This window comes from Onychostruthus taczanowskii, unplaced genomic scaffold, assembly GCF_017590055.1.
Source record: "Onychostruthus taczanowskii isolate IOZ18803 unplaced genomic scaffold, ASM1759005v1 scaffold6, whole genome shotgun sequence".
Lineage (NCBI taxonomy): Eukaryota > Metazoa > Chordata > Aves > Passeriformes > Passeridae > Onychostruthus > Onychostruthus taczanowskii.
The window spans coordinates 11,308,476-11,334,740 of record NW_024503679.1 but is presented as its reverse complement, the minus strand read 5'-3'; the positions used below and the strand labels follow the sequence as shown (position 1 = coordinate 11,334,740).

The window sequence follows — 26,265 nt, the reverse complement described above, 5'->3', positions numbered from 1 at the left end:
TGCATGTGGATTGTTCAGACTCAAGGGAAGGCTCAGCCTGATCACCCCTCTCTCTCTCTGACCCCATTGCCTCCCCCTGCAAAACCAAAAATCCACAAATTGGTGTCCTCACTAACCTTTACCCCTCTCCTCTGAGCTGGTGGCTCCTGCCATCCCCAGCCTCTCTCTGCCCCATGCCACAGGTCTGGGTGGTGAGACAGCACAAACCCTGATGGCCAGCACAGTATCTCGTGTTCTACCCTACATCAAAAGCTGCTCCATGAGTTCAGATGCTCCTTTTAATGAGGAGATGAGGGAAAAAAACCCTCCTCTCCTGCTGCTGAACACAGCTGAGCACAGCTCCCTCCTCCTGCCCCTTCTGCAAATTACTGGGATATTGTCACTAATTATCAGGCTCAACAAGTGAAATTGTGCAATTTGCTACAGACATGCTGGAGAGCTGCTGAGAAAAGTGGGGCTGGGAGGAGAGGGGAGCATGGAGGAGCCTTTGGGGCAGGGAGCCATGGGGCAGCCCACGGGGGCAGCTCCTGGCACGGGGAGGGGTCCTGCTGGCAGCACTGTTGTGTTTGCATTTCACAGTGTTTGCTTTTTTTTTCCTGCTTGATGTTTACTTCAAGCATTGCACTCTGAGGGCTTATAAAGAGGATTAAGTGGTGAGGAGGTCTCACAGAGTTAGGAGGAATTAATCAAGCGGTAATCAGGAAGGAAATTAATCTGAAGAGTTAATTAATCAGCCAAGGCAGGGAGACTGCAGCCAGTTGTCCCTATCACACCTTCCAGGTTTTGCTATTTCATGCAGCAGCAGGGAAGAGAGAAGGCAGTCCAGGGCTGGGTGGCTGCTCAGCCACCCCTCTGCACCATCTAAGCAGAAAAGAAAAGTCCAACAGGCCCAGGAGATTTCCATACCCACATCCCCCCATGCAGGGACCTCAGTGAGGACTTCTCCATCCATGGGACATGTGGTGAGCACTTGTCATCTTCCCCCTCTGCCCCCAGACCAACTGAAAACTTTCCAAAGGCTGCAGCATCCATTTCAGAGACTCCTCCATGCTGCAAAGAGGCAAGAGCCTCTTTCCTTTGGAAAAGGGACCCAGATATGCAGCCCCCAGGTTTCTGATTGCTTAATTGATTCTATATACCCCATGTTTTCCTTCCAGCATCCTAAATAGTCCTTTTAGTTCTTCATTGTTCAACTCTTCTAAATATGCACCACTGGGGATTGCTTCCCTTCAATCTGGTCTAGCTGCATTTTATATATTTAGTTTTTCTTTTTCCTAATCTTTTTTTTACAATACATTCCCTGCAGAACCTTAATCATTTTAGTTGCTCTTCTCTGAATTCCTTCCAAAAGGCGTCAGGCAGAGTGTTTTGCAAATTTGTTCTTGTCCCTTCCGGGCTGCAGTTTGACTAATGCCTGTTTCCCTTGTGATGAGACATACCCCACACAGGCTGCCTGATCAGGGATGCTCAACCTTCATCACAGCCTGGAGCACTTGGGGGAACAAAACTCCCCAACTCACGGGGGCTGCAACACGATGCATCTTTGAACTCAAAAAACCCAGGCTGGTTAACAAAGACATTGAAATCTCATTAATTTCACCATTATTATTATTATTAGATTATTTTTCTGCACTGAGCAGACATTTTAATTGCCTGGATGTGGATAGGAGTTTCTATTGTGTGTTTTATGGACTGCAAGCAAAGGTTCATCCCTACGTGCTGCCCACAACCACAGGAGGTACCGAGCCCAGGGTGCCCCAAACCAGCTCAAAGCAGCCCCAAACCAGCTCAAAGCAGCCCCAAAACAGCTCAAAGCCCCTTCTTTAGAGGGCAGCAGGGCCCATCCCTCCATGTGGTCACCCCATGATCACTGAGGTTCAGGATGTGACAGAGCATTGCAACAGAACTTCAGCATTAAACATAATATTAGATACACAACCTTCTTTCACATAAGCTGCATCAAAATAAGAGGCAAAAAATGGCATTTCACACAAAGGACCTGTGGGAATGAGAGGTGAGGAAGCACAGTTGGGACCTGGGGCATGCAGGGGTGAGGGGTGACTGGAAAGAACCCAGCTGCACTGAGGATGCTGGGTGGGGTTTAACTGGCCACACTCAAACAGTGATCATCAGCAGAAGGCCCCAAAAAATGGCTAAAGCAGCCTCAGCAGAAACCACACCCCTCCACAGCTTCATTAGCCACTAGAGCCATTAAAAGATTCACTCTTGTCATCCCATTCCCTTCACATCAGTTTTACTTCCCAGGAAGGCTGGGAAGGGCTACCTGCTGTCCTTGAGCAATTGCCACCCTCACACAGAAATCTCCCACATCACTCAAGGCTGTCCCTCCCTTTAAACAATGAACTTGCCTCTTTTTCTTTTTTTTTAAATAATGACTGTTTGCACACATCCTCCAGAACGAAAACTGACCTCAAAAAATAAAGCTGAAAAGGCAAAAAAAATCACTGCTCTTGCCTAAAACAAAGCTAAGTGCCAGAGTTTGGAGGGAATGGTGAGATGCCCCTGACTCATGCACATTTCTGGTTAGCCTGACCCAGAGAAGCAGCTCCCCACAGATCATTTTGTACAGGGAAAATCCTGCTCTTTTCTCACCTCTCCCACACTGCCTGTCTGTAAACAGCTGGACTCATTTCATTATAACTCACTTCTACTGTGACTGCTGATTACAAAAGATTGATTTCAATAATTTATAGCCTGCCCAGCACCACAGCACTCTGGCCACCAACAGGTACCCAAAAAAGGTTCTGATCTGGAAATCTCTCCATTCAAAGCCAGAGCCTCAGATACCTCAGGAATCAATGTGTCTCAGTGTGGTAGCCCAAGAGCTGAGAGAAGCAGGGATGCTGCTGCTCCTCTCCACTCTAATAATGGCACAAAGAGGCCACATTAGCAAATAGCAGCTTGTTCCTTTGAAATCCCCTGCTCTCCTGGCTCCGTCAGAGACTAAGGAGTGAAGATCTAATCCCTGAGGGGGGTACCAATGTGCATTGACTTTAAGGGGTGCAATGCTTTTAGTTCTGGCTTTTCAGGTGGCAGTTTAAAGGAGAAGGCATTAAGTCCTTCCTTAGTATTTAAACCCACTGCATGAGGACCCCAAATCATCACCTGGGTCCCACAGAGAAACATATGGGTAAAACAGAATAAACTGAAAGAATAAGCACCGTGCACCTACACACAAATATGTAAGCTTGGATATAAATATGCTCAGATAAATGCACACCCCCTCAGATGATGCTATCAAATACATTACTCTCCCAAATCCCTGCAGAGCAGTAGACCATCTCCAAGGTCATATTAGCATGGAAGTAATGTAATTCCATTACCCAGGCTCCTTTTCCCTCTTGTAGTTTTCTCTGTTGATGTTTGCTCTCTTAATTTTAAACACCAGTCGTATATCTAATAGCCCAGCCTGGGACCACTTTGCTCAAGTGGTAGTAAACACATGGCTTAATTCAGTCATTCTTCAGAAAAAAAGAAAAAAAAAAAAAGAAAAAAAAAGAAGTTTTCCTGCATGAAATACCCACGTCCACCATGAGATGATCGACGCAGAGCGTGCTGAAAGCTGCCGTAACTAACTCGGGCTCAGGGAACAACCAGAGCACGCAGGGTGGTATCAGAAAATCCACACATGCTGCTCTTGTCAGGAGAAAAACATCCACGGGGCTGTAGCTCAGCTGCCAACAGCGTGCTGTGTGATCCTCCTGGAGCAGGGATGCAGTTCAGAGCTCGCACCAAAGGGTGTTGGCCAATTCCCCGGGTGAGGAGAATTCTCCAGTCAGAAAGCTGGACCAAGTGCCTGGCAGCAGGGGGAAACAGGGCAGGAGGGGGGAGCAGCCAGCAAGGCAAGCTCCAAAGAGAGAGAGGATGGAGGAGAGTGCAGGCAGGAGCTGCCCCATGGGCAGTAGTACTGCTCCACACAAGCCCTCTGACACCTTCTGCAGGGAGTTTGTCCTTCACAGCAGAGAAATGTTTAGAGTTGGACCCTTGGGGTCACAGCACACAAAACCTCTTGGAAACCTGGCTCCACTTCTCCAGTCCACACCCTGAATTCCCCCTTGTTGGACACCATCCTCCTCTATGCGCCAAAGCCTTTCCTAACCCCTCTACAAATCTTCCTGAAGTTCAGGCCATTGCTCTTTGTCTATTCATCTTCTGAAAACATCTCTAATCCCTCATTTCTACCTTTTATTGCTTGCAGAAGGCTCTGATAATGTAACCTCCTTCACACCTCATCTCTTCTAGCTGACACCATAACAAAGAAGTTTAATAATAACAATCTCCAACAAAGAGAGCGGTAAAGGAGCAAGGAAGCACTTTTCACCAGCAGACACCAGAGATCTGCTGGGAGCATTCATCTCCAAAGACATTTAGACCTCTTCCAAAATTCCCATGTTCCACTCTGTGGCAAGCATGTGCTGATTGAAGGCCATGCAAGAGGTCAAGGCCATGCAGGAGTTCAGCACTCACACCTGCCCTTCACAGGAGATGCTCAGGACAGCATTTCAGGATGCTTTTACCCTCAGCATGCTCCATCTTTGGGTCTCCCAGTCTTTTACTAAGTCTAATGGATGGTCCTGAGGCTCATTCTGCTACCAGAGGTGAGAGAGACACAGCTCCAAATGCTTCTGCATCCACCTAATGAGGAACCCACCCCTCCTGGCTGGCTGTGGAGGGAGTCTGCAGTGATTCCTCTCATTAAACCTCTGCAAAAGCTACTCCAACATCAAACTGATTAACTGTCCACGGCAGGCTTTTTATCAGAGAATAAATAAAAATCCAGCCACAGTATTTTAACAGTCTACAAGGCATCATTTCTACCTGGCTGACCCTTAGCCCCTTGCATACCCTGGATGGCTCATTGGTCTGCTGGCCACAGCAGGGAGCCTGTCTCAGTCCCAGTCTTCTCACCAAGACCATGCAAACTTACCCACTGAGTTACTGTGAGTAAAGCCCTTTTTCTCCAATGAAACACTTTATTAAGTACCATCCCCTGTTCCCATCATACACACCCCAGCACTCGTTAGACATTAAACCCAGGATTGACGAAGGATGTTAGAGGAATTTCAGTAGGATTTGTCTATTAATTCCCTTTGCTACTTTTTAAACTCCTATGCTTAGAAAAATGCTGGCACATATGTACTTCCCAACAGGTGGCCAGTAATGAAATTATCTGCCAGCTGCTTTCTCAGTAAAGCTCAGCTAATCTGGTAAGAGGAGCACCCCCAACAAAACAAAACAAAAAAGTACCACTGAGATGGCAAGTCTCAGAGCTGCTGTCACAGCTGATGGAGGCTGGAAAATGGGTGCATCCTTGGGTCTTCACTCCTCCAGAATTGCACACACAGCATCTCCCCACCTCCCAGCCCACATTTCCCATGTCTGAGGCAGAAGGAAAGAGAGCCACAGTAAAAGCCTGATCTGTGCATTTGTGATACACCCCAGAAACAGCGATAAACAACCTCAGACAGATGAGAACTTGTAGTTTCTTTATCTTCCAGGAGCCAATATTTACTAGAAACATTTCCCTCAGCCTACAGCTTCTAGGAAATTACAGCTGAAGATTTTACTTGGTACCACAATGTGTTTGACCCCTGCTCTTCAACAGCTGCAGCTCGAGGCATGAGCAGAGAGCATGCAGTGCTTCTGTTCTCTCAAAACACACGCAGGAGTGTGCACTCCTATTTCCAGGCTCTAAACGTGTAAACTCAAATTCAAATCTTCTCACTGTGATAATTCAGGAAGGTACTGAGGTGGTTTTGTTGAATTTGATCTGAGACATGAGGTTAATAACTGTGGGCTTCCACACACAGCTCCCCCTGCTCTGAACTAGCATAAGTTTGTGTATTTTGCATTTGTTCTACCCCTTGTTGATCAAGACAGTCATATATACTTTCTCAATAATTTAATCTGACAGAACTGTGCTGGACTGTGCATCAACCAAACCTCTTTATCAAGACAACATCTTCAGTAAAACTTTCCAGGACTGCAGCCTGCACAGTGGAGCCACATCCGTGGGTAACACATCTCCCATAGCTACTGTCTTACTAGACCAATAAAAGAAATTAAAATTCAACCACCAACCTTCCATCTCCCACACCACTAACCAAAATGGGAAACACTTGCTGCTCCCTCCTCCCCCCAGCCTCCTCCTGCCTTCCCCATTCACACCCCAAAAAAAGCCAGAAGCACTGCTTTCCCTCCTCCTCCACTGATCAAGACATGCCAGCGTGCTTAGGAAATCATTAGTGCAAATTACAGCAAAGATTATTTATCCTTACAGAGCCTGCCAAATGGCAAATGGGAGCTCCAGCCACTCCTGGGCTCTGAAGATCCACGCAGACAAATAGCACTTACTACCAGCTGTTAACATCTCCATAAAGCCCCTCCCCACCTGTATCTCCCACCCCATGCCTGTGCTCCATGGGAGAAGAGAGAGGAGTTTCCTCCTTCTCTACCTGCTTTGGTACGGGTGGCATGAAGGGTTTGTGCAATGAGAGCCTGGACTGCTGCTTTGCCTCTCCCTCCTCCATCCACACACTCGTTTCTTCTGCCTGGAACTTCCCAACACTTTTGTATTCATGGTGCAAGGGCCATAAAACCTCCAGAATTCGTGTGCCATAGAAGAGAGTTCAGAGGTCCCGAACACAGAGCCTTGTGTGTACATGCCAGCTTAGCACCGACTTCTGACAGTAAAATACTTGGAAATGGCTCTTGGGAAAAGAACTCAAATGCTGAGTTCAAAACTTAAGGTTCTACACTAAGGATAGAGGATGTTAGAGGATCCTGAATTTGCACAAAAATCTGCTGGCTTTGAAAACCACAAATTTTGTTTTTGTAGGAAAAAAAAGAAATTTAAAGGTAAAACCCAATCTAGGGATAATGTATACATTTCTGCCACTGGTTGGAAACCAGGATTCATCCTCAAGGCAAAGGTTCAGACAGCATGCTGCCTCCCTGCCTGCATCCAGAAAGGTTTCCAAAGGCAGGTATCAAAGCACAGCAACCAGGAATTTGAACTAATGTGCCTTTTGCAGAAGGAGAGCTTACACAGCTTTCTGCAAGCTGTCTAATAGCAGGTAAATAAATGCCAGGTCTTGCCTCAATGAAATAACAAAGTAAGGTATTAAAAAAAGAGAGGCACCTGGCAGGCATTCAAAGGCCCAGGAGCACATCCTAGTAAAATACTCAATCAACAAAATTTAATAGCACCTCTCTCCTCTTTTAGCAGAAAAGCCAAACTTCATTCTCTTCTGGCAGATTAACACAAAGCCTGCCCATAAGGCTGGTCCCAAAACCCTCATCTGAAACTGGCAAAGCTCTAGCAGAAGCAAACCCAAGCAAAAGACCCTTTGCTGAAGCACCCCAGAACCCAACATGATTCCAGCTGCTCCAGTGCTGATTGGGATGCACTTAAGAGGAAGTGACTTCTTTTGGTGCAACCCAATCACAGCAGGTTCAGCAGAACTTAAATCAGTGCCTTTACCTATACATATCAAAAGGTGGAAAAGTGCCATGCTTTACCCTTACAACTTCAGCTTTAATATGCCAGAGTGGAACATGTGTGCTCTGCTGATGAGGGATTTTGGCATGTGCTGACATCCCATTAACTCCAATTGCACCTTCACAGACAGCAGCAGCCAAGAGGCATCACTTGAAATCTTTAAGCAGAGAGAATAAGCCCAAATGGCTCCTAAATACACCAGCAGCATAATGAATTCAGATAGAAAATCAACGTAGTGAAGACAATATGTTTTGTTATTAAGAACTAAATAACAATATTTTAAAAAAAGGAAGAAATAGCTAAAATCCAGCTGCCCTGCAGCAGGAGGGTGGAAAGGGATTTCTGCAGACATTCAGAAGTAAAAGGCTGTATCTAATTTCAATTTCTATCACAATTCCTTAGATCAAGGGAGATTGAGAACAAACAGGATATAGAAGAATTAACACTGCTTAAATGTAATTAAAGCATAAACCAAAATAAAATAATAAAAACAGAGAGAAAGAAAATTAAATAATGTTTAAAACAGTTAAGAAAATTATTACTGGAAAATTCAGCAATACTTGCTCTCTTTGTCCCACACAGAGGGATAGACCTGAGCAGGATACACTCAGCAGCCCAAAAGGCATGAAGTCTCATTACTAAATGCTGCAACCAATTTAATTCCAGGCTGAGAAACTTGTCAAGAAGGCAGAAGCTCTCTAAATCTATAAAGACTTTTCTCTTTATATACACATATATATGCATAAAACTTGTATTTGTTATCCTGCCTGGTGTGAAGAATAAATTAATAAACCTAACTTTAAATTTATAGTGAAAAATCAAAGGGAAAAAATATTTAAGAGGCTAAGTGATAGTGGAATCAAGAGGATGAAGCAGTTGGTCTATAAAAACAAATCATGCTGAACTACCTTCAATGCCTTATTTTCCCCTGATTGAATTACAAAATTAGTCAATGAAGACTGCAATATATTTGATAATATCTCAGAGAAAAACTTTCTTGAAAAATTAATTCAAACTGGCTTGAATATGAGCACTTTCACACTAACACAACAGTAAATTTGATTTACAGTGCTCTTCCCTGCTAGCGCCAGTCTGGGTGGCATAGCTATGGCAGAGCTTTAAGCCAGACTACATGGGAATATGTGTCTGTTTAAGGGATGAGGTGGGACCATCATAATTTCTGAAGCCACTACTCATATGAGGCTCAGTGCCTGAGCAGAGCTGGTTCATTCCCACCAGCTCAGCTGCCTTCTCCTGAGTCAAGAGATACCAAAGGCACAAAGTCACAGGGGCAGTGCCTGCCTCAGCCAGCAAACACGGGCAGAGGCAAGAAAACCAAGATGTAGACTTCAAAAACATGAAATAAAAAGTTTTGGTGGTAAATCACCAATTTACTGGAAGGCAGGAACCTGGAAAACAGTTAATGTTGAGATGGGCTGGTGGTGACCACAGGCTGCAAACAGGTTGTGAGCCTGCAGGGGAGCAGCAGAGTGGGACCATGCTCTGCACAGGGAGGGGGTGTCCCCATCCAGCACTGGGGAGACAAAACCTGGAGTAATCCTCAGCCCTTCTGGGTGCAGGGACAGGAGACTCCCACACAACCAGGGAGCTTCAGTAAAGGACAACAAAAAAATGTGATGGTGGTGCTGGAAGGACTGGGCTGGGAAGAAGGAGGGTTTGCATCCATGCCCTCATTTAGCACTGCAGGAAGAGCCAGCTGCAACAGCCCCAGGGATGAACAGCCAGGGGAATGAGATGCAAAAGCATGTAATGAGTTAACTTAAATAAACAGACTGAACAGTTCTCTGGCAGCAACCTGCCCTGCCCCTGGGTCCAGCCCCAGAGCACCTTTGGTGACCAGCACAGACACTCTGCACCACACACATCCTGCTGACAGGTCTCAGCAGCCAGTTCCCCAGCACTGCACCCCACCAGGAGTGTCTGCCCTGCCCCTCCAGAGTTCCTTACTCAGGCCTGCTGCAGCATCCCACTGCTGTGTGCACAGGGATGGTCATGGGACTTTACCCAAAAATCAAATGAAAAATTGTTGGAGAAATTAAGAAATCAATAAGAATAAATATTGATCCTAGACCATTATTACCTCAAAATTATATATGGGGTTTTTTATCATACCATTACTACAGCCACTTTGGATAAAGACATGCTTTGCTTTTTGCATGGACTATGCACCTGCAGACTGGGGAAAACTTGGCTGTTTTCCTCTTTCCAAAGCACTGGCCCAGTGGAAGCACAGGAGCTCCTAGATCAGACTCAGAGCATCCCTGGATGCCAGGAGAGGGTGCCAAGAGGCTCCTGAGCAAGAGATGAGGAGATCTGGCCAGCATCTCCTGCATTGCCGCACGGCCTGGGAGAAGGAGAGGCAGAAACTGGCCCATCAGGATGAGCACCTCCAGGTCTGATTCCCATCTCTCCTCTGCATGGTGAGAAAGGTGTCTCAGCCCCAAGGCAGCAGTGTCTTTACCTGCCTCCCCAAGTGCCATCTCCACTCAGTGTAATGATGATTAAGCCCTGTCAGCAGATATGAAACCAATGGACACAGCTCCACAGGCGAGTGCTTCGGAAGCTGCCACGCCGGCCCTGCTTGCAGGTTTTCATTATCCATCTGGAAAACTGGGGATGTCACAAGAGTTCTAAGAGCACTGGGATGAAATTGTCTTGTCAGCAACAAAAAGGGCAGTTCAGGCTCCTGCAGGAGAAGGAGAGATGACCCAGGGAGCCCCTCTGGCACTGCCCACCCTGGAGCTGTTGTGGCACCAACATCTCAGTCCCTGCCGTGTGAATTGTACTATGAAACAAAAACAGAGTGAAGGAAAACAATGTTTTTCCTCTCACACTAATTCACAGCCTCTTGTCTGACTCTTGACTGTGTCAGGCTGGGAAGAGCTTGCAGTTTGCTGGGGAGGATGAAGCATGAGCTAGCATGGAGAGAAGATGGAGGTTGTTCACATGGAATGAGAAGCAAGCCAGAGAGTTTTTAATCCAAAATCCAAGCAGACACATCCTTTTTCTTTGCTGTAACTGTATGGTTTTTCACCATCTGCAGTTTTTGAAATTGTGCATTACTTTAGTTTGAGTGACATCAAAGGCAGATGTGGTAAAACCACCTGCCCAGGGACTGCTTCTAAACAGGCATCTGATCCAACATGGCTTTCTCATATTTTTGGTAGGGAAAACCCATTGCTGGTCATAAAGTCAGGTCTTTCAGCAAGATCCAAGGGCAGCCAGCAGAGCCACAAAACCTCCCCAGCACCAAGGTTCATGAGATGCTGGGCTGCAGTGTGAGGGTCCTCATGTGAAACAGTCCCTTCCAGAAGAGGCTGGTAACTCCTGTGGGTGCAGGACCAGAGTAAAGCTTTTCTGGTGCTACCTGGTTCCAGCAGATAGAGGGGCTGTGAGACACAGGAGATGCCCAGCTCCGAGCCCTTCTCATGCCACAAGGCTGAGAGCAGAGGGGAGATCCTGCAACACAGCCCGGGTGTGGAGCAGAGCACATTGACTGCTGATGATGAGGCTGGGATGACTTGTTGGGGGTGTAGTGGGCATCATTCTCAGCTTGCTACCCCTCAATCACCCTGACAGCAGCCATGTCTCATACACTGAGTCCAAAGAAAGACCTGTGGCCAGTTTGAGTGACATCCTGAGACGCTTTCCATAGGACAGGTTCAGGGTAACAGACTATTCCTCTATTCTACTACATTATCCAAGGCCATGGCTTAAATTGAAGACCACTGTCCCAAAGAGAAACTGGATTATAACCTTGCTCCTCAGACACAAAATATGAGACTCCAAATGTGATTTATTTCTCCTGTGCACAAAATACTACCCAGCTGCTTTTGTGTACAGGCATTATCTTCTGGTCCATTGATTCTTAATAGCATGGTTGTAGATTGAAATTAGATGCCTGAGCATCCAACTTCCATCAACAAATGCTAAATACTGGTGCTGCTGATGGAGGTTTTTGGAACTGTCCTGGACATAGATAGGCTCTCTATTGCACCACAAGAAATAGAACTTGGAGATGGAACAAGCCCATTAGATCATCAGATGCTCCAGTGCTCTCTACAATTTGCTTCCTCAGTGCTTTTACCAGTCAAAGCTTGAACAGCCCAGGTGACAGCTCTTATCTATTCCCTTGGGAGTTTATTCCACTGCCTCTGAATTTCTAGGCACTCCTTCAAGCACATTCATCCAGGTTCAAAACCAAGCAGCACTTTTTCTTCTCTCCATTTGCCTTCACAGCTGCGCAAGGTTTCCCATGCCAATCCTGCATTTACATCACAGTCACCTGTCCCCTGACAAAGTGCAAAGCTCTCCTGCTCTAGGGTTTAAGGACAGAGTGACAGATTTCTGCATCCCTGGCTAAATACCACATAAATGAACAACAGTCCTGCAGCAAGTCATGAGGAGAAAAAGGTGATAAATTCAACAGGGACATCCTCCCAGAGGACCATTTATCAGCATTAGCAGCAGCAAAACCTTTTTCAAAGAATAACTGGACAAGTGCAGTACAAACCACAACTAAAATATTAATTAAAGTCCTTTGGTCCTTTCAACACTGCCCTGCACCTTATTAAAGCCACATCAAAGTTTGCATTCATTTGTCTGGTCCTTGGCTGCCTACAGAGAGTGCACAGGACACAAGGTTAGTGGAGATGCTGGGTCTTCATCAGACTTAGCCCTGTTGGTTAAACAAAATGCTGCAGTATGTAGTACCTGTTCTGGAGATCAACAGAATTGTTCTGGCTCTGTGCTGTCATTCCAGCATCTTTCACTAAAGCAAAGCCATGCGATGACAGAGACCATCAGAACCAGCAGCAAAGAGAGGCTGGAGCCACGGAGGCGAGGAAAGGGCAGGCAGGAGCATCAATGCTGTGGAGAGGGGCCCTGGGAGGAGTGGCACCTTCTGCATGGTCCTTTGGGGAGGCTGCTGAGGTGGCTGAGCCTGGGCAATCTCACAGCTGTGGCAAAGATGGATGCAAGCTGTTGGGTGAGGACCTGGGGCAATTGAGCTGCTCCTGGATGGTGAGTGGGTGAAGGACATCTTCCCACCCCCGTGGTCTGAGGGAAGCAGCCATGGCTCATTCTCACCCTCTCACTCCTACAGGTTTACTCAAAGGCAGAATCCAGCATGGTGCTACAAGGAGCAGCATCCCCAGCACTGCCAATTGATAGTGCTTTGCTGGTGGAAAAGCCAATGCTCTGAGGCTGGAAATAGGACACTTCAATTTAAAAAAATGCATTAAAAAATAAATAAATGCCGATCTCTTTCCAGCACCTCAGCTGATGCAGAATCACAGGTAAGATGAGGGTCACTTATGCACCTTTTAACACAGTGTGAGAAGTGGTTGTGAAAGTCTGTGAGGAGACCCTGCTGATGCTGAGCTGCCCTGGGCACACACCAGCTCTGCCATGGGGCTCCCTCAGGGCGAGTGGTGCACCCAGGGTCGAGCACCCAGCCGGGGACTGGAGCAAACATGGACCGCACCCCGAGTGAGGGAGGTCATGCACAGGGAGGAAGAGCCTGCAGGGATAAGCTGTGAAACACGCTTGGGGCTTCTTGGGTCACCTAAACACCATTGATTTTTTTTTTTTTTCCTGCTTTCAGCAGTGGCCTAAAAAAGACACCTGGGTTTTGAAATGGAAATAAATAATGGCTGGTCAGTGCACTTTACATTTCCTTTATAAATAACCTATTAATACTTCTGGGAGTGGGAAAATGTTTTATTTCTAGATCTAAATAAATCCTGACCTTTTCTTCTGCAGGGTCATTCAAGGCATCTGTCCAGCCAAGGGTGTCTCCCTGCCCCTTCAGAGAGCCCCAAGGAACAGTGTGACCTTCCAAGCCTTCACCAGAGCAGCACCACCTGAACTGAGGGACAAAGGGTGCGAGCATTTCACTGCTGGAGTGAGCGTGGATCTGCCTCTGCAAAGAGGAGAAGCAGAAGCCTGTCACAGTCACAGCAGCTCAGGGGACAGGTGGGATCTCTCAAAGGTTTGCCACGGAACCCAGGGCTTCATAGCAGCTGTCCCTTGCTGCCACCACACCAGTTACAGACTACATGGCACAGCAGAGGGAGAGACACTTGCCATAAAACCATTAAAGCAGGAAAAGATCTCTAAGATCATTAAGTACAACCATTATCCTAACACTGTCAGTTATACCCTATACGTGTCCCTAAGTGCCACATCCATGTTTTTTAGTGCTTACAGGGGCAGTGGTTTCACCCCTTCTTTGAGCAGCCAGTTCCAATGCATGACCACCCTGCCAGTGAAGAAATTGTTCCTAATATCCAATCTAAACCTCCCATGGTGCAGCTTGAGGCCTTGTCCTCTTGACCTGTTGCTTGTTACCTGTTGCTTGTTACCTTGGAGAAGGTAACACTGACACTGACCCCCACCAGTCTACAACTTACTTTCAGGCAGTCATAGAAAGCAATATTCAGCAGCTCAAAGAGCTTTATGCTTTATCACCTTGAAGGCATTAAATAAATAAACACAAAAATAGCACAGCTTGCACTGCAGCAGAGTATAAGCAGGTATTTATAGAAGGAAGCCCCAGTGAAACCACATGCCCTTTCAATCCTCTTCCCAGGCAAATAAACCCAAGTAATATTGAGGAGTAGAAGTATACCAAGGGTATTTGCAAACAAACTGAAGGACAGTAGCAAGGAGAACCCCTGAATTCCATCAGTCCCATGCAGCCACTCTGCTCGGATGTTTCAGGGGGCTCAGAACATCTCACACCCAGCTCTAAGAACACAGCAGCAACGGGTTCCCATTCCCAGCCCGTTGCTCTGGAAAGCCATACATCCCAAATGCCTGGAATTAGCCGTGGCTGCTGATGTATGGCTGTTTCTCTCCTGTAGCTGTGCCAGATTGATAGTACTTTGCTCTTTCTTCCTGCTCCCACTACATGGCAGGCTCCCAGGAGGAAGGAATGAAAGGGCCCTGATCACAGATTTCTCCTGAGCAGCAAACCCTTGATATGCAGGCTGTACAAGCTGCAGAGGGTTTTTCCATGCCTATACAACAATAATAAAGAGAGAGAAAAAATAAAATCAGTGTATGATTATAGCCAGGCTTGGGGCAGAATTAAACCTCATCTGAAAGGTAGATCGTTGTTTTGAGATATATATATATATATATTTGAACTTATGGCAATAATTACATAATGAAAGAGGAAAATAAAAAAGCTAAAAAATAAATTAAAAATCCAAATCAACAAAAGCAAAAAGCCAGGCACCCAAGATATCTTTGCAGGAGCAGCTCCTCCTGAATTAAAACTCTGGAATTGTTCTGCAATCAACTCAGCGGACAGTAACCATCTGTTTATGGAAAAAAATGTTAATGGCCCCCAATCATAATCAAATAGGCAACTGCTTTAAGTACCTTTTAACTAACACTAAATTACAATGGAACAGCTCTGCAAGTATTTCTGACATCCACATGCACATCAGCAGTGACAGTACTTTGATCAGGGCTATTAGAGCAAATATCAAATAAACTGATAGCAATGGGATTCCTGAAACATTACAGAAAGCGTGGGCAGTATTTGTTTACTGTTCATTTGGTTCTCCCCCACTCCTTGCTGTTTCTGTTTATTCAGAAAGAAAACACATATGCATGTGCACACACGTGCACACCACCCAGCACAGCAGACCCCCTGAAAGCCTGATCCCTGTGGTTTTCTGTCCAAGGCTGAGCTTCCAGATGAATTCTCCAATGTCCAGAAAGCCTTGAGGCATTTTTATCATCAGGACATCACCTGAGTTGTCTTTCTATTAAGTTCCTATAATTCCATGATCCCTGTAAAGGCGTCTCTAAGTCCTGTTCCCTCTCCTCTGGGTGGAAGTGGCCAGCACATGCAGAAGCTGCAGCACAGAAAGGGGAAATGCAGGCAGGCAGAGCTGTGCACACACACTTGTGTGTGTGCAGAGAGGCAGCATGATCACACGCCTTATTTCTTTAGGAAATCAGATTAAAAACCAATCAAGTCTTTGCCAGCTGTAACCAAGTCTGAACCATTATCTGGCACTGGCTCCACTCAAGGAAGAAAATCTTGTTTGGACTATTTTTTAATCTCAGAGCCTGGGAAACAGTTAATCTCAGCAAAACTACAAGTGCTCTTGTCTCTAGATTTTCTCTAGCACCTTTCTCTGCATATCTCAGCTAACTCCATTTGTTTTTTACTGAAGTTGTGCAGCACCAGGAATACATCACAGATATGCATGAGTACACGTCCTTCATCCCAAGGCAGTTGCAAATGCAACAGAAAACAACTACAAGGGGAATATATTTTAATCCATCAACCTAAGTATTTACAGCCTCCATCACTGTGCCATCCAAACATTTTGTATGCCCCAGATCTTTTCTGTGCCATTATTATTCTTTCATGAAATTTAATTTTTTGTAGTCCTGAGACATGCATGTGGCTTTTTTATTATACTACAAAATTTCATTTCCTGTCATTTGCTGAGATTAAACTTGGATTGGAAGACACTGTTTACAAGGGTTGTAGTGACAAGCCTGACCCCAGGAGGTGAGGTATAAAGCTTTCCACCTTGGGTGGGCACTCAGGAAACGTGGGACACTCAGTTGGGACCAGAGCTGGAGCAAGTAGCAACTGAGAGCAGGACACTGGTCTCCTTATTCCCATGTGGTCTACTCCATCCAAAAAAAACCATCCCCTTGGGACACAGAGTAAACTAAAATACTCCAAATTTCAATTTCTTGTTCGTTAAGACCCTCTTCTTTTTCCTACACTAACACAAGGCTTTAAAAATCATCCCAGCCCCTCCTCTGGGTACAACACCCTTCAGCAAGTGGCTGCATTTCTGCAACTTCAACGAGTCTCAGTTTTAACATTCATTTCTCCCAGTGGTTTTCGCTCCGCTGCCTCTCTGTAGCTCACGAAACACCACTTTCCGCAACAAAAAAGGAGCTTTGTTTGCCATTTCCCTGCCGCCTCCACCACCCCAGCTCCAGCGAGCTCCCAGCTCCCCCCAGCTGCCTCAGCCCACCCCGTTCCCTCACAGCCAGAGCAGCCAAAGCGGCCAGAAAGGGGCTCTGACCTCCGCCGTTCCGCGTTAATGAATGCCCTCTCCGGAGGGAGCAGGGGAAGGCCAGAGGGATGGCCGGGAGCCAGGCTGAGCGAGCTCGGCTGAGCAGCACAGCGCGTCAGAGCCGCTCTCAAAGGAGCTTTTGTTGGTGCCAGCGCTCCAGCCCAGCGGAGGCACGCTCTGCTCCGCAGGCTTTCCCACCCTGGATCAGAAACCCGGCCTGGCTCCGGCAGGGCTCTGCTGCAGTGCTCCGAGGGTGTGCCACCAGCCAGGAGAAGACAAAGTCCTCTCCCAGCACACGTCCCTCAAGCCACAACGCCTTTCTTTCCACAAAGGGGTGTTGGGCACTTGGTGGCCTGGTTCTAAGGTTGGTGGGCAATCCAGCAGGCTCCAGCCCAGTGGAGGCACACTCAGCTCCACAGGCTTTCCCACCCTGGATCAGAAACCCGGCCTGGCTCCGGCAGGGCTCTGCTGCAGTGCTCCGAGGGTGTGCCACCAGCCAGAAGAAGACAAAAATGGACAGTGCATCCCCTCGGAGTCTTCTCCCAGCACACATCCCTCAAGCCACAATGCCTTTCTTTCCACAAAGGGGTGTTGGACACTTGGCGGCCTGGTTCTAAGGTTGGTGGGCAATCCAGCAGGCTGGCCCAGGGAGCCTTCCAAACGCAACGTGACATCCAACTTTGTCAGTCCACGCTCACCTCTCTCTAGGAAATAAACCATCTGCTCAACACTTGGAGAAGCAGAAGGAAAAAGATGTACTCAGAAAGACTCATGAGGTGCTTTAGGTAACATGTCCAACGCGAGCACACAATGTTCTGCATCTGACAAAATCAACAGGAAAAACCTGCTCCTGCAGGCCTGCCAAGCTGGGATTTCAACAACAAGTGGCAATATATCAGCTGGCAACAAACAGCTCCCAAATCAGGGATGCACTTGCCCAAAAAGACTCAGTGTTTGGATTTTTTTTTTTTCCTTAGTAAATGATAACACACTGGGTGCCACAAAGGATGTCTCCTGCCCAAGAGTTAACTGAACAGAGCAGAGTTTGGACAGTGTGAGTAGGTGAGGTGTAAGGTGGTGCCTGTGACAATTGTGACTTAATAATCTCCCCAGTTTTGAAGATGTATTTGTCCTCTGTTAACTCTATTTCTCCAAGCAAAGCCAATAAAACTTGTACAAACTTGCAGGGTCGTGGTTTCAAATCAGAATTGGAAGAAACATGGCATGATGAGGAGGAAAGCAGACTTTTCTAGCTAAACAATTTTTCCTCCATTAAACTTCACACACAAGAGCCCATTATGGCACCCCTCTGGTTTCTGGGAATGCAGAATATCCACTGACATACTTATCCAAACACCTCCAAACACATACAAACATCTGTTCACCAAGACTTGTTACTCACATTAGGCTCACTTCACTCCCCTTTGATTCTTCCACTGCAGTCAGATGTTACTTTTCCTTTTCATATTTGTATCTCAAAGCTCCATCAGTGGCACATGCCCAAGTACTTCCAAAGTGTTCTGACAAATCCCTCCAGAAAGCACATAGCATCATCCCAGTTTTACAGATGGGGAAATTAGAGCAGAGGCAGAGGTTAAGACAGCTAATTGCCTATGGCCACTAAGTGAGTCAGTAGAAGAGCTGGGAATTGATCCCAGGAACCATGTCTTCCATTCCTCTACTCCACCCACCAGTCAGTACACTCCACCAGATGGTTCTTATCACTGGACATATGGACTAAATATTCCTAAGTTGGTGCAGAAGATTCACTATTTAATTAAATGTCCTGTCTTCTATCTCCATAGGATGCACAGGAGAAACTCCAGCCAGAATCCCATCTGGACCCACTCAGGAAATGTCTACGTGAAGAAAACAAAGTCCTAGGCAAGTGCAGGGAACATTCCCAAACCTATCAACCTGCCCTGAAGCAGAGACCACAGCAAGGCCAGAAAATAGGCAGAGACTCGGGAGCCTTGGGAGAAGTCTGTGTTTGTCAAAGCCTGGCTTCAAACAGTGCATGCCTGAGCCACCAGTTAGGCTGGGAACTACTTTGTCATGTGAAGGCTCTTCCTTCACCCTTCACCGGACACCACCAACACTGCCCAGCTGGAGATACCAGCAGAGTCACAAAAAGCAGATGTCACAGAATTATCTGCTTCTGGCATCGGCTCTGTCTCACCACAGAGCTCGTGCCCCTAGGACAGAGACCAGTTCTGCCTGGCAAACATCAAACGCCTTCTCACTTCACAGTCACTATCAGTGACACTTGAAATAAATTTCTAAAGTCATTATTCATGACACAGAGGAGAAAACCTTTCATCAGAGAGTCATCAGAAAGTGACCTTCCACACCACTGCCTTCCCAGTATGGACATAAAGTGACAGCAGCATCTCAGTCCTCACTCAGAGATAGGCACAGAGTGGCTGCACCTGCCTTCCCAAGAGAACTCAAACCAATTTCACATCCTTCTGTCCCCCCTGCACACCCTGTGCTCTGCAGCCAGTGCACCATCAAGTCCATAAAACAGATTTCACCCAAGACCCTGCTGTCCTGAACACAGGACAGGGCTGGAGGGAGCAGACTCAAAGCTCTCCTGGACAACCTGCAGGTGCAGTTATGTACTCAGAAGGAACACACATCCACATTTCTGCCCACAGAATCTCACACAGGTGAGAAGCACCAGCCCACTTCTCTCCATTACTCTCTCAACAAACAGAAGAGGACTGCACCCCCTTTAGAGCACTTTGCATTGCAGAAATAAACCACAACACCTTTCCACGTGTGCTATAAGAGCTGGGCAATCCTGGAAGGTGCTTCCTGCTCGGGGAAGGCGACTGCACCTACCTTTCATCCCAAACTTGGACCGCCGGCCATACTTGTTGATCATAATAAAGAGCACGACCAAGAGGACACAAGCGAAAGCTGCCAGCCCAACCGCTATGGAAACCTGGAAGGAAAAAGCCTTAGAGTCAACACAGAGGAATTTAGGAGTCTGAATCAGAACTACAGCACCTCCTTGCCCAGTTAGCCTTTCTATAGGCTCACACTATTTGCTGCATCCCTGTGGATATCAGCTATGGAGGAAAACACAAGCTAAAGCAGCAGGCCCTGGCACAGCTTTACAGGCAAAAGGACTGGGGAGGTCTGGGATCTTCCCACCAGTGATGCTGCTCTGGTACCAGTTTCCCAGCCTCTCACTCCCTATATCTTCAGGGAAAAAAGGCCTCTGCTCCAATGCCTGGGCTCTCCCTTCTGCATCACACCCCAAGCCTCCATTTCTGACATCACCTCTTTGCCATGACATCACAACACTAAAGGTATTCAAAGCTCAGCTGGGAGCACAATTCTGCCTCCATCCAAAAATCGCTCAAGACAGAGTGAGGGAAAATAACACCACACAAAGAGAAAACAGAAGAAATTAAGTAGAACTAAGGAGTTTTTCCCTGTAAAACATCTGAGTTTTCCAAAAGCCTCTAACAGTTCCCTATTTATTGTAATTTTACTAGCAAATATTTATAGTAGGGCAATGTCCAAGTCCTTCACTGGAACTGTGGTTCCACTGTGGCAGTATACAAGCAGGGAAAGAAACCTCCTTGCCCTAAAGGGTTTGCAATCCCAGGCTCATTTTAATATTTATGAATATTTATTCCTTCAAGTCTTTGCTCAAAATACTTTTTATTGCATTGATGTAAACAACAATTTCTCTGGCATGTGTCCAATTGTTCTGTACTAGGTCTTGTGATGCATTTAGACTTTGCTTCCTTTTACAAAACTGTATTCTGCTATAATAGAAAATTCATCATTTAACTAAGAAGTAATTTCATTTTGCAGTCCTTTTCCCTGCTCTCGGTACATTTGCTATAATATTTTTAAATTTTTATTTTACACTCTATTTTCATCCCCAGCTTGTTTTCTGCACTTTATATTTAATAACCAGTGCACATTATTACTCCAGACTCGCTGTTCAAAGCTTTCACTTCAGTTAAAGGAGGTTTTCTGTTAGATGAGAACTGAAACCAGGGTGGACTAACTTTTGCTTGTTCTGTTGACATCTTGTGGATTTCAGTATCTTAAAACTTTCACAGAATTAGAGCAATTGTGTAACATGCTAATTTTTTTCTTCTAATACTTATGCACTTTTTTTTCTTTTTTCTACTGGGATTCTGCAGAAGAAAGACAATGCTGAGATGTGATAAGCCCTAGACTTACTTTTCTTTTTCATTTTAGGCAAGTCCTGCACAGCAGGAGAGAGGGCAAACAGACATTGACAGAATTGAACCAAACTAAAACCAGGTCCCTCACCAGGCTAAGCTTAACAGATCAATAGCAGTCCAAAACACACAATTTCCTGCTTGTTTGTTCTCTGGGTGCTACTTTTTAAGAGTGAGAATTCCTGACCCTGCCAGCACAGACTTCACAGGATGCCTTATTTTCAAAGGGTTCCCTGGTTCCACACTGCAGACCCAAGAGGATCAGATGGTTTGTGTCACTATTTTACCTGCCCAACACAAGCCAAAAACCCTTCTGATTGCTGTCGTGAGTCATAAAGGAAGAGATCTCCCTTGCAAACATCTCAAAACAGCAGAGAAACACAAATACTGAGCAGTTCTGTAGAGAAGAGACCAGAACTCACCCCAAAAGTGTCCTCCTCTGGTTTGTGGGTCACAGTGATCGGTGGGGTGGGACTCACTTCATAATCACCGACTGAAACCAAAACACCAAAGACAGAAAACTCAGTGTGGCTCCCGTGGGACTCCCAAGGCACCAGCACATTCCAACAGCAGTGCTTGGCCTGAGGAGACTCAGTTCACCCCAAAATAGGCTGCAACTTTCTGTTTGAGAAGGCACAAATCAACCATCAGAGAGTTCCCTGTGCGCATCAGCAGAGAAAACACAGACCAGCACCATGCTGATGTTGTTCCAGCCTCACAAATGAGAAACATTTGGGTGTCTGGTGTCCTCGAATAGGTTCCCACCACCCCTGAGCCCTGTTCCTAGTTTTCAGAAATCCACTGAGCTAAGTAGGGTTAAAACACAACTGACCCCAGCAAAACTTGATCTGAACAAAGAGTAAGTTGAATGGTTTTTTGTGGTGTGTGGGGGTTTTTTGGAGGGAGGGAAGAATCTGCTGAAGAAACATGACAGAATTGAGTTCTGCTTCTCATCCCAGCCCACACCAGAGAGATGTTGTTGTTGGGGACAGCCCAGCCTGCATGAAATTAAGATCCCTTTTGCTACAGCACAACCAACCATCATTTCCTTCACAGGACTTTCTTTGGGAACCACTAGAAGCAGATGAACACCTCCTGGTCTCCTGAGATTATTGAGCTGGTCACAAGCTCCCCATCAATCTTGTTCATGCACAGGAAAGCCAGGGCCAGGTATCCTCCACCAGCCTGCTTCTGGCTTCCTCATTCTTGCTATGTAAATAACATAGGGGAAGGGAAACAAGAGAAATAAACCAGCCACAGTATCCAAAAGGCAAGGAGACACTTACTTGAGACAAAGCTGTCCGTACTCTCTGTGAAAGGACAAAGAGAGAAGCAACACAGTTAGCAGCACAGCAAAGGGAGAGGGGTCTCCTTCCCCACCCACTTCAGATATCCTCCACCACCCCAAAGAGCCCAGGAAACCAACTTCTCATATTTTTCCCTCTTGGGCAGCTGCTCCTGGAAATTGCAGCGCATGTGCCAGCAGGACATGCTGGAGGTCAGGATGGAGAACCTTGGGCTGAAAGAGGAGGGAGGGATACTACTGTGAGGCCAAAATGGAGAACAAATAGCACTTTTGAATGGTGGGTAACCACCCCTGCCTTCAGCACAGCTCAACAGACACACAGGGCTCTGCAGGATGAAGGTGAAGGGGAGAGAAACAGGTTGCGCCTTGCATGGCAGTGTGCACCCATGGATAAAATCGTTCAAGAATGAGGACCAGCTCCCATGGAGGAGAGCCCAGCTTGGGGCTGGGAGTTAGAGGAGACCTCCTGTGACCTGCTATTCATGAGCCACCCAGAACAGCTGATAGCTTCTGAACTGGACAGGGAGGCTGTGGCTGTCCAAGAACTGCCTCTTGCCCGAGACACCCAGAGCAGGCCCTGCTGTCAGCCTGCTGACTGCTCCAGTCTGTTCAGCAAAGCTCCTTCAGCTCCAGAGGTGGCCCAGGCCCCAGACAGTGAGGTCTAAAGCCCTCGGTGACACTCAGTTTACACAGAGTGCTTCCAATTCACTTGCCCATGTGAAAACTGAGCCAAATATTAACTGGAGTTTACACAGCTCTGCTGGCAGAGGGCTTCTGGAAGGATGCTGGAATGCTCACACTGGAGCATGGGTGAGGTTTGGGAGTGTAAAACAAACCCCAGGTGACAAACATGGCTTTACAAACCAGGAGAAAAAATCTGAACAAATATTTTTAAGTCAAGCAGAAGAGTAACTTTCCTTAGCTTTTTCTAGCAAGAGGGAAAAAAAGAAAAAAAAAATTATTTGGACACTTTTTCTTCTCTATTAAGGCAGAGTCTAGTCATAAAATTCTTGCTGTTTCTACATTTTTCCCTTTCTATTTTTCTCTGCTGGACTAAGCAAATTCAACAGAAATTCACAAAAAGGTTCTTCTTCCATTAAACGTTATTTTTCAAAGCATAAAAAATAGCCAAGAAATTTAGGCTGACTTGAGTTCTGTGAGAAGTTCTCAAAGAACTGAACATTCATCACAGGTACATTAACCTTTGTGGATTAAATAAGGAGTTGGTAGCCTGTGGCAGAGATACCAATGACAACATGCAATGAGATTTTTAAAGGAAATGACACAAATCTGTCCTGGGAGCCACTGCCCTGCAGCATCAGAGAGAAGGCAGATATAGCATGCAGCTTACATGTCTCAGTTCCCAGCTTCTAACAGCACCTTGCTCCTCTCAGCGTGGATGAGGGGTTTTTGACCAGGGAGTGCTAAAACACATGGTCATAGTTCCTTTTCTATGCTGACAAAGTCTTCCAGGCACTGTGCTTTCATTAATTAATTAAGAATAATAATCTCACCCTGGGTAGTGACAGCAAAGTCCTTGCACGTGTGAATTGTTGTAAGCAACAGGGGGCTTGAATGAGCCACGCTGGGGAACCTTCAGTGTGTGGCATTTTCTGAAGGAATCTACCTTCAAATGGGAAATTATAAACGTCAGCTGCAGTGAATGTATATGCCAGCTGTGGTGGTGGACGAAGCAACAAGCTTCAAGGAAAGTAAATTACATCCTGCATTGGGCTGACAGGGCCTGCCAGGGTGAGGAATGGCTTGGGACTTTGGATCAGAAGAAATAAAGGGAATGGGTCAGTTCCTGCTGAGAGATGGTTCAGCATCAGTAAGCCCCCCACACCAACAGCACATGGGTGGAGCTGCATTCACAAGGGCAATATTTTACCTATATTCACAGAACCCCGTTCTCCCAGAGCCTCTAACACAGGATGCTCTTCAAACATCAATGTGATTTTCCACACCACAGCATGGCTCAGATCCCTTTCCAAAATCAGCTCTCCAGAACAGCATATCTGCCTCCCTTTCCTGCAGGTCTAGCACCTACTTAGGAGCTGACCTCCTTTCACAGTTGGGCAAATTGAGTCACAAAGGTGGGACCTGACAGAGCTGAGATTGCAAACCTGTGCATCTCTCCTCGCCCACCTACATTTGATAAGCTCTTCTGCCCTGACAGAAGGAAACATAAATAGGTCAGATAGTCAAACAGGGCAGCATCCTTGAAGTTAGAATACAAATTTTCCACTCCCATCCATATCAGCTCATTTGTTCAATTGTCAGATCTTCAAGGCAGAGATTTGGGCTTGCATTTATGATATTTGACCTGCGGGAAAACTCTGTGTACATATATGGTGTGATATAAATAATAAATGAGGGTACGGTTGGTATTTTGCTATATTTAGCAAACGCCCTATTTTGCTGGATTTTCTTGGGCTGCAGGGGCCAATTTAGAGCTGCCACTTTCTCATGGCATCATTCCTGAAGGCAGCACAGATCTTAACTCCATGATGGCCAGCGTGCTGTTGCACTGTCAGGGATGCTCCCACAGAGCAGACAGGCCATCACAAAAGTCTCTACAGCGCTTCCCAGAGATGGATCTTCATGTACTCAAATGCTTTTTTTTTTTTTTTTTTTGCACTTAAGCTGTGAATCACCAGGGAGTGCAACAGGGAATTCCAAGCAATCAGTTAAGAAATCCCAGCAAACTGATGCAAAGTGACTAATTGAGCTGTCGCATCTTTTGTAGCCCTGTCATCCTGGAATTGCACATATTGCATTTGGAAAGAAAACAATCCTGACACCGCTGCATCCAGCTTTAATCATTTCAAATGCAAGCTAGAAGTAAAAAAAACAAAGGGACAGGCTGCATCACTTCAAAGGCTTTTCCTTTCTATAGCTTATGACTACCACACAACAGAACACTTTCTCTAGAAAAAATTCAGCATTGGGGCACACAAAAGGAAATCCAAAATAATTGGTCAAACTTACTTCCCGTTCCCATGGAAATTCCTAAAGGTCTTTAAAATAAATATATACATACACTGCAGAATATGCTACAAAATAAAATTACCCAAAGCAGTTAGCACTTCTCCCAGCATTAAAGAGTTCATATGACACCAAAGTACACTTGTGTAGGAAAATCATACTGGCCAGAAGAAGAGGTTGCCAGGAGTCACCTCTTCCAACCTGACGTTCAGACAAAGCCAGCTTGGGTTATCAAGGCCTTGTTGAGGTGCAAGGATTCCTGGCAGGGCCTTGGTAAGACCTTCGGATTGCAAGGAGCCTTGATGAGATAAACTGAACATCCTACCTGGAAAAGGCTTTTCAAGGAAGTGTCCTTTGATAGTTTGGTTGGCTGAGCCCAGCTGGTTGGTAGCCACAATCGTGTAGTTGCCATTGTTGTAGTGAGTGGGTTTGTTGAAGAGCAGGCAACCCTCAGACACTTCCCCTTGCTGGTAAAACTCCATGCGGATGATCTCTGTCTCACGGAGGACCTGGCCGTTGTGCAGCCAGTGAAGGGTGGGAGCTGGGTTCCCATGCACTGCAAATGCAATGCAGTGGTCCATGTGTAGCACCGGCTCCTCCAGAGTAAGGATGCGAGGGGGATCTAGCAGAGAGAAACATGGCAGGCTCACAGCAACCTCCACCCAACGTCACCACTCTGTGCACCACGGAAACTAAGAGCTCTGAAAACCTCCAAAATCACTTGTGCCTTCTACTCTTCCCATGGATGTCTGTAAAGAAGCAGCGCTGTCATGAGAACCACGCCACCCTCCCTCAAAGGAGGGTCTGAGCCATGGCCAGGCCCCTTGGCCTTCCAAACAGGGGTATAAATAAAAGAGAGGGATGGAAATTTCACCAGCCCAGAAAAAATTAAGCTTGACCTGTCCTGTCCACACATCTACTGCTGCTCTCCTTCCCCCAAGGGATCCTGGGGAGACTGCCTGTCCCCATTAAGGAGGACACTGTGACGTAGCACTGTTACATTACATTACAGATGTGCAAGGTGCCCGTGGGAGGTCTCCAGTCACACCGAGCAATTCTGGATTGCATAGCTGTGGAAGCAAACATCCCTCAGAGACTGTCTGTCCTTGGGGGCTTTGACTGCCTGAATATCCCAAAGGAGTTCTCACTCGCCGA

General features: G+C 46.4%; 1 protein-coding gene across 3 annotated transcripts in view; it reads right to left on the bottom strand.

Moving 5' to 3' along the window:
* NTRK3 (neurotrophic receptor tyrosine kinase 3) overlaps positions 1-26,265 on the bottom strand; it is a 203,381-nt gene that overhangs the window by 112,456 nt on the left and 64,660 nt on the right. For all 3 annotated transcript variants that reach the window (XM_041418936.1, XM_041418937.1, XM_041418938.1), the window contains exons 8-11: positions 25,436-25,732; positions 22,103-22,126; positions 21,239-21,309; positions 19,450-19,552 (exon numbers count right to left, since the gene is read on the bottom strand). In XM_041418936.1, the coding sequence (XP_041274870.1) occupies positions 19,450-19,552; positions 21,239-21,309; positions 22,103-22,126; positions 25,436-25,732 (495 nt within the window). The remainder of the gene's footprint in view (positions 1-19,449; positions 19,553-21,238; positions 21,310-22,102; positions 22,127-25,435; positions 25,733-26,265) is intronic.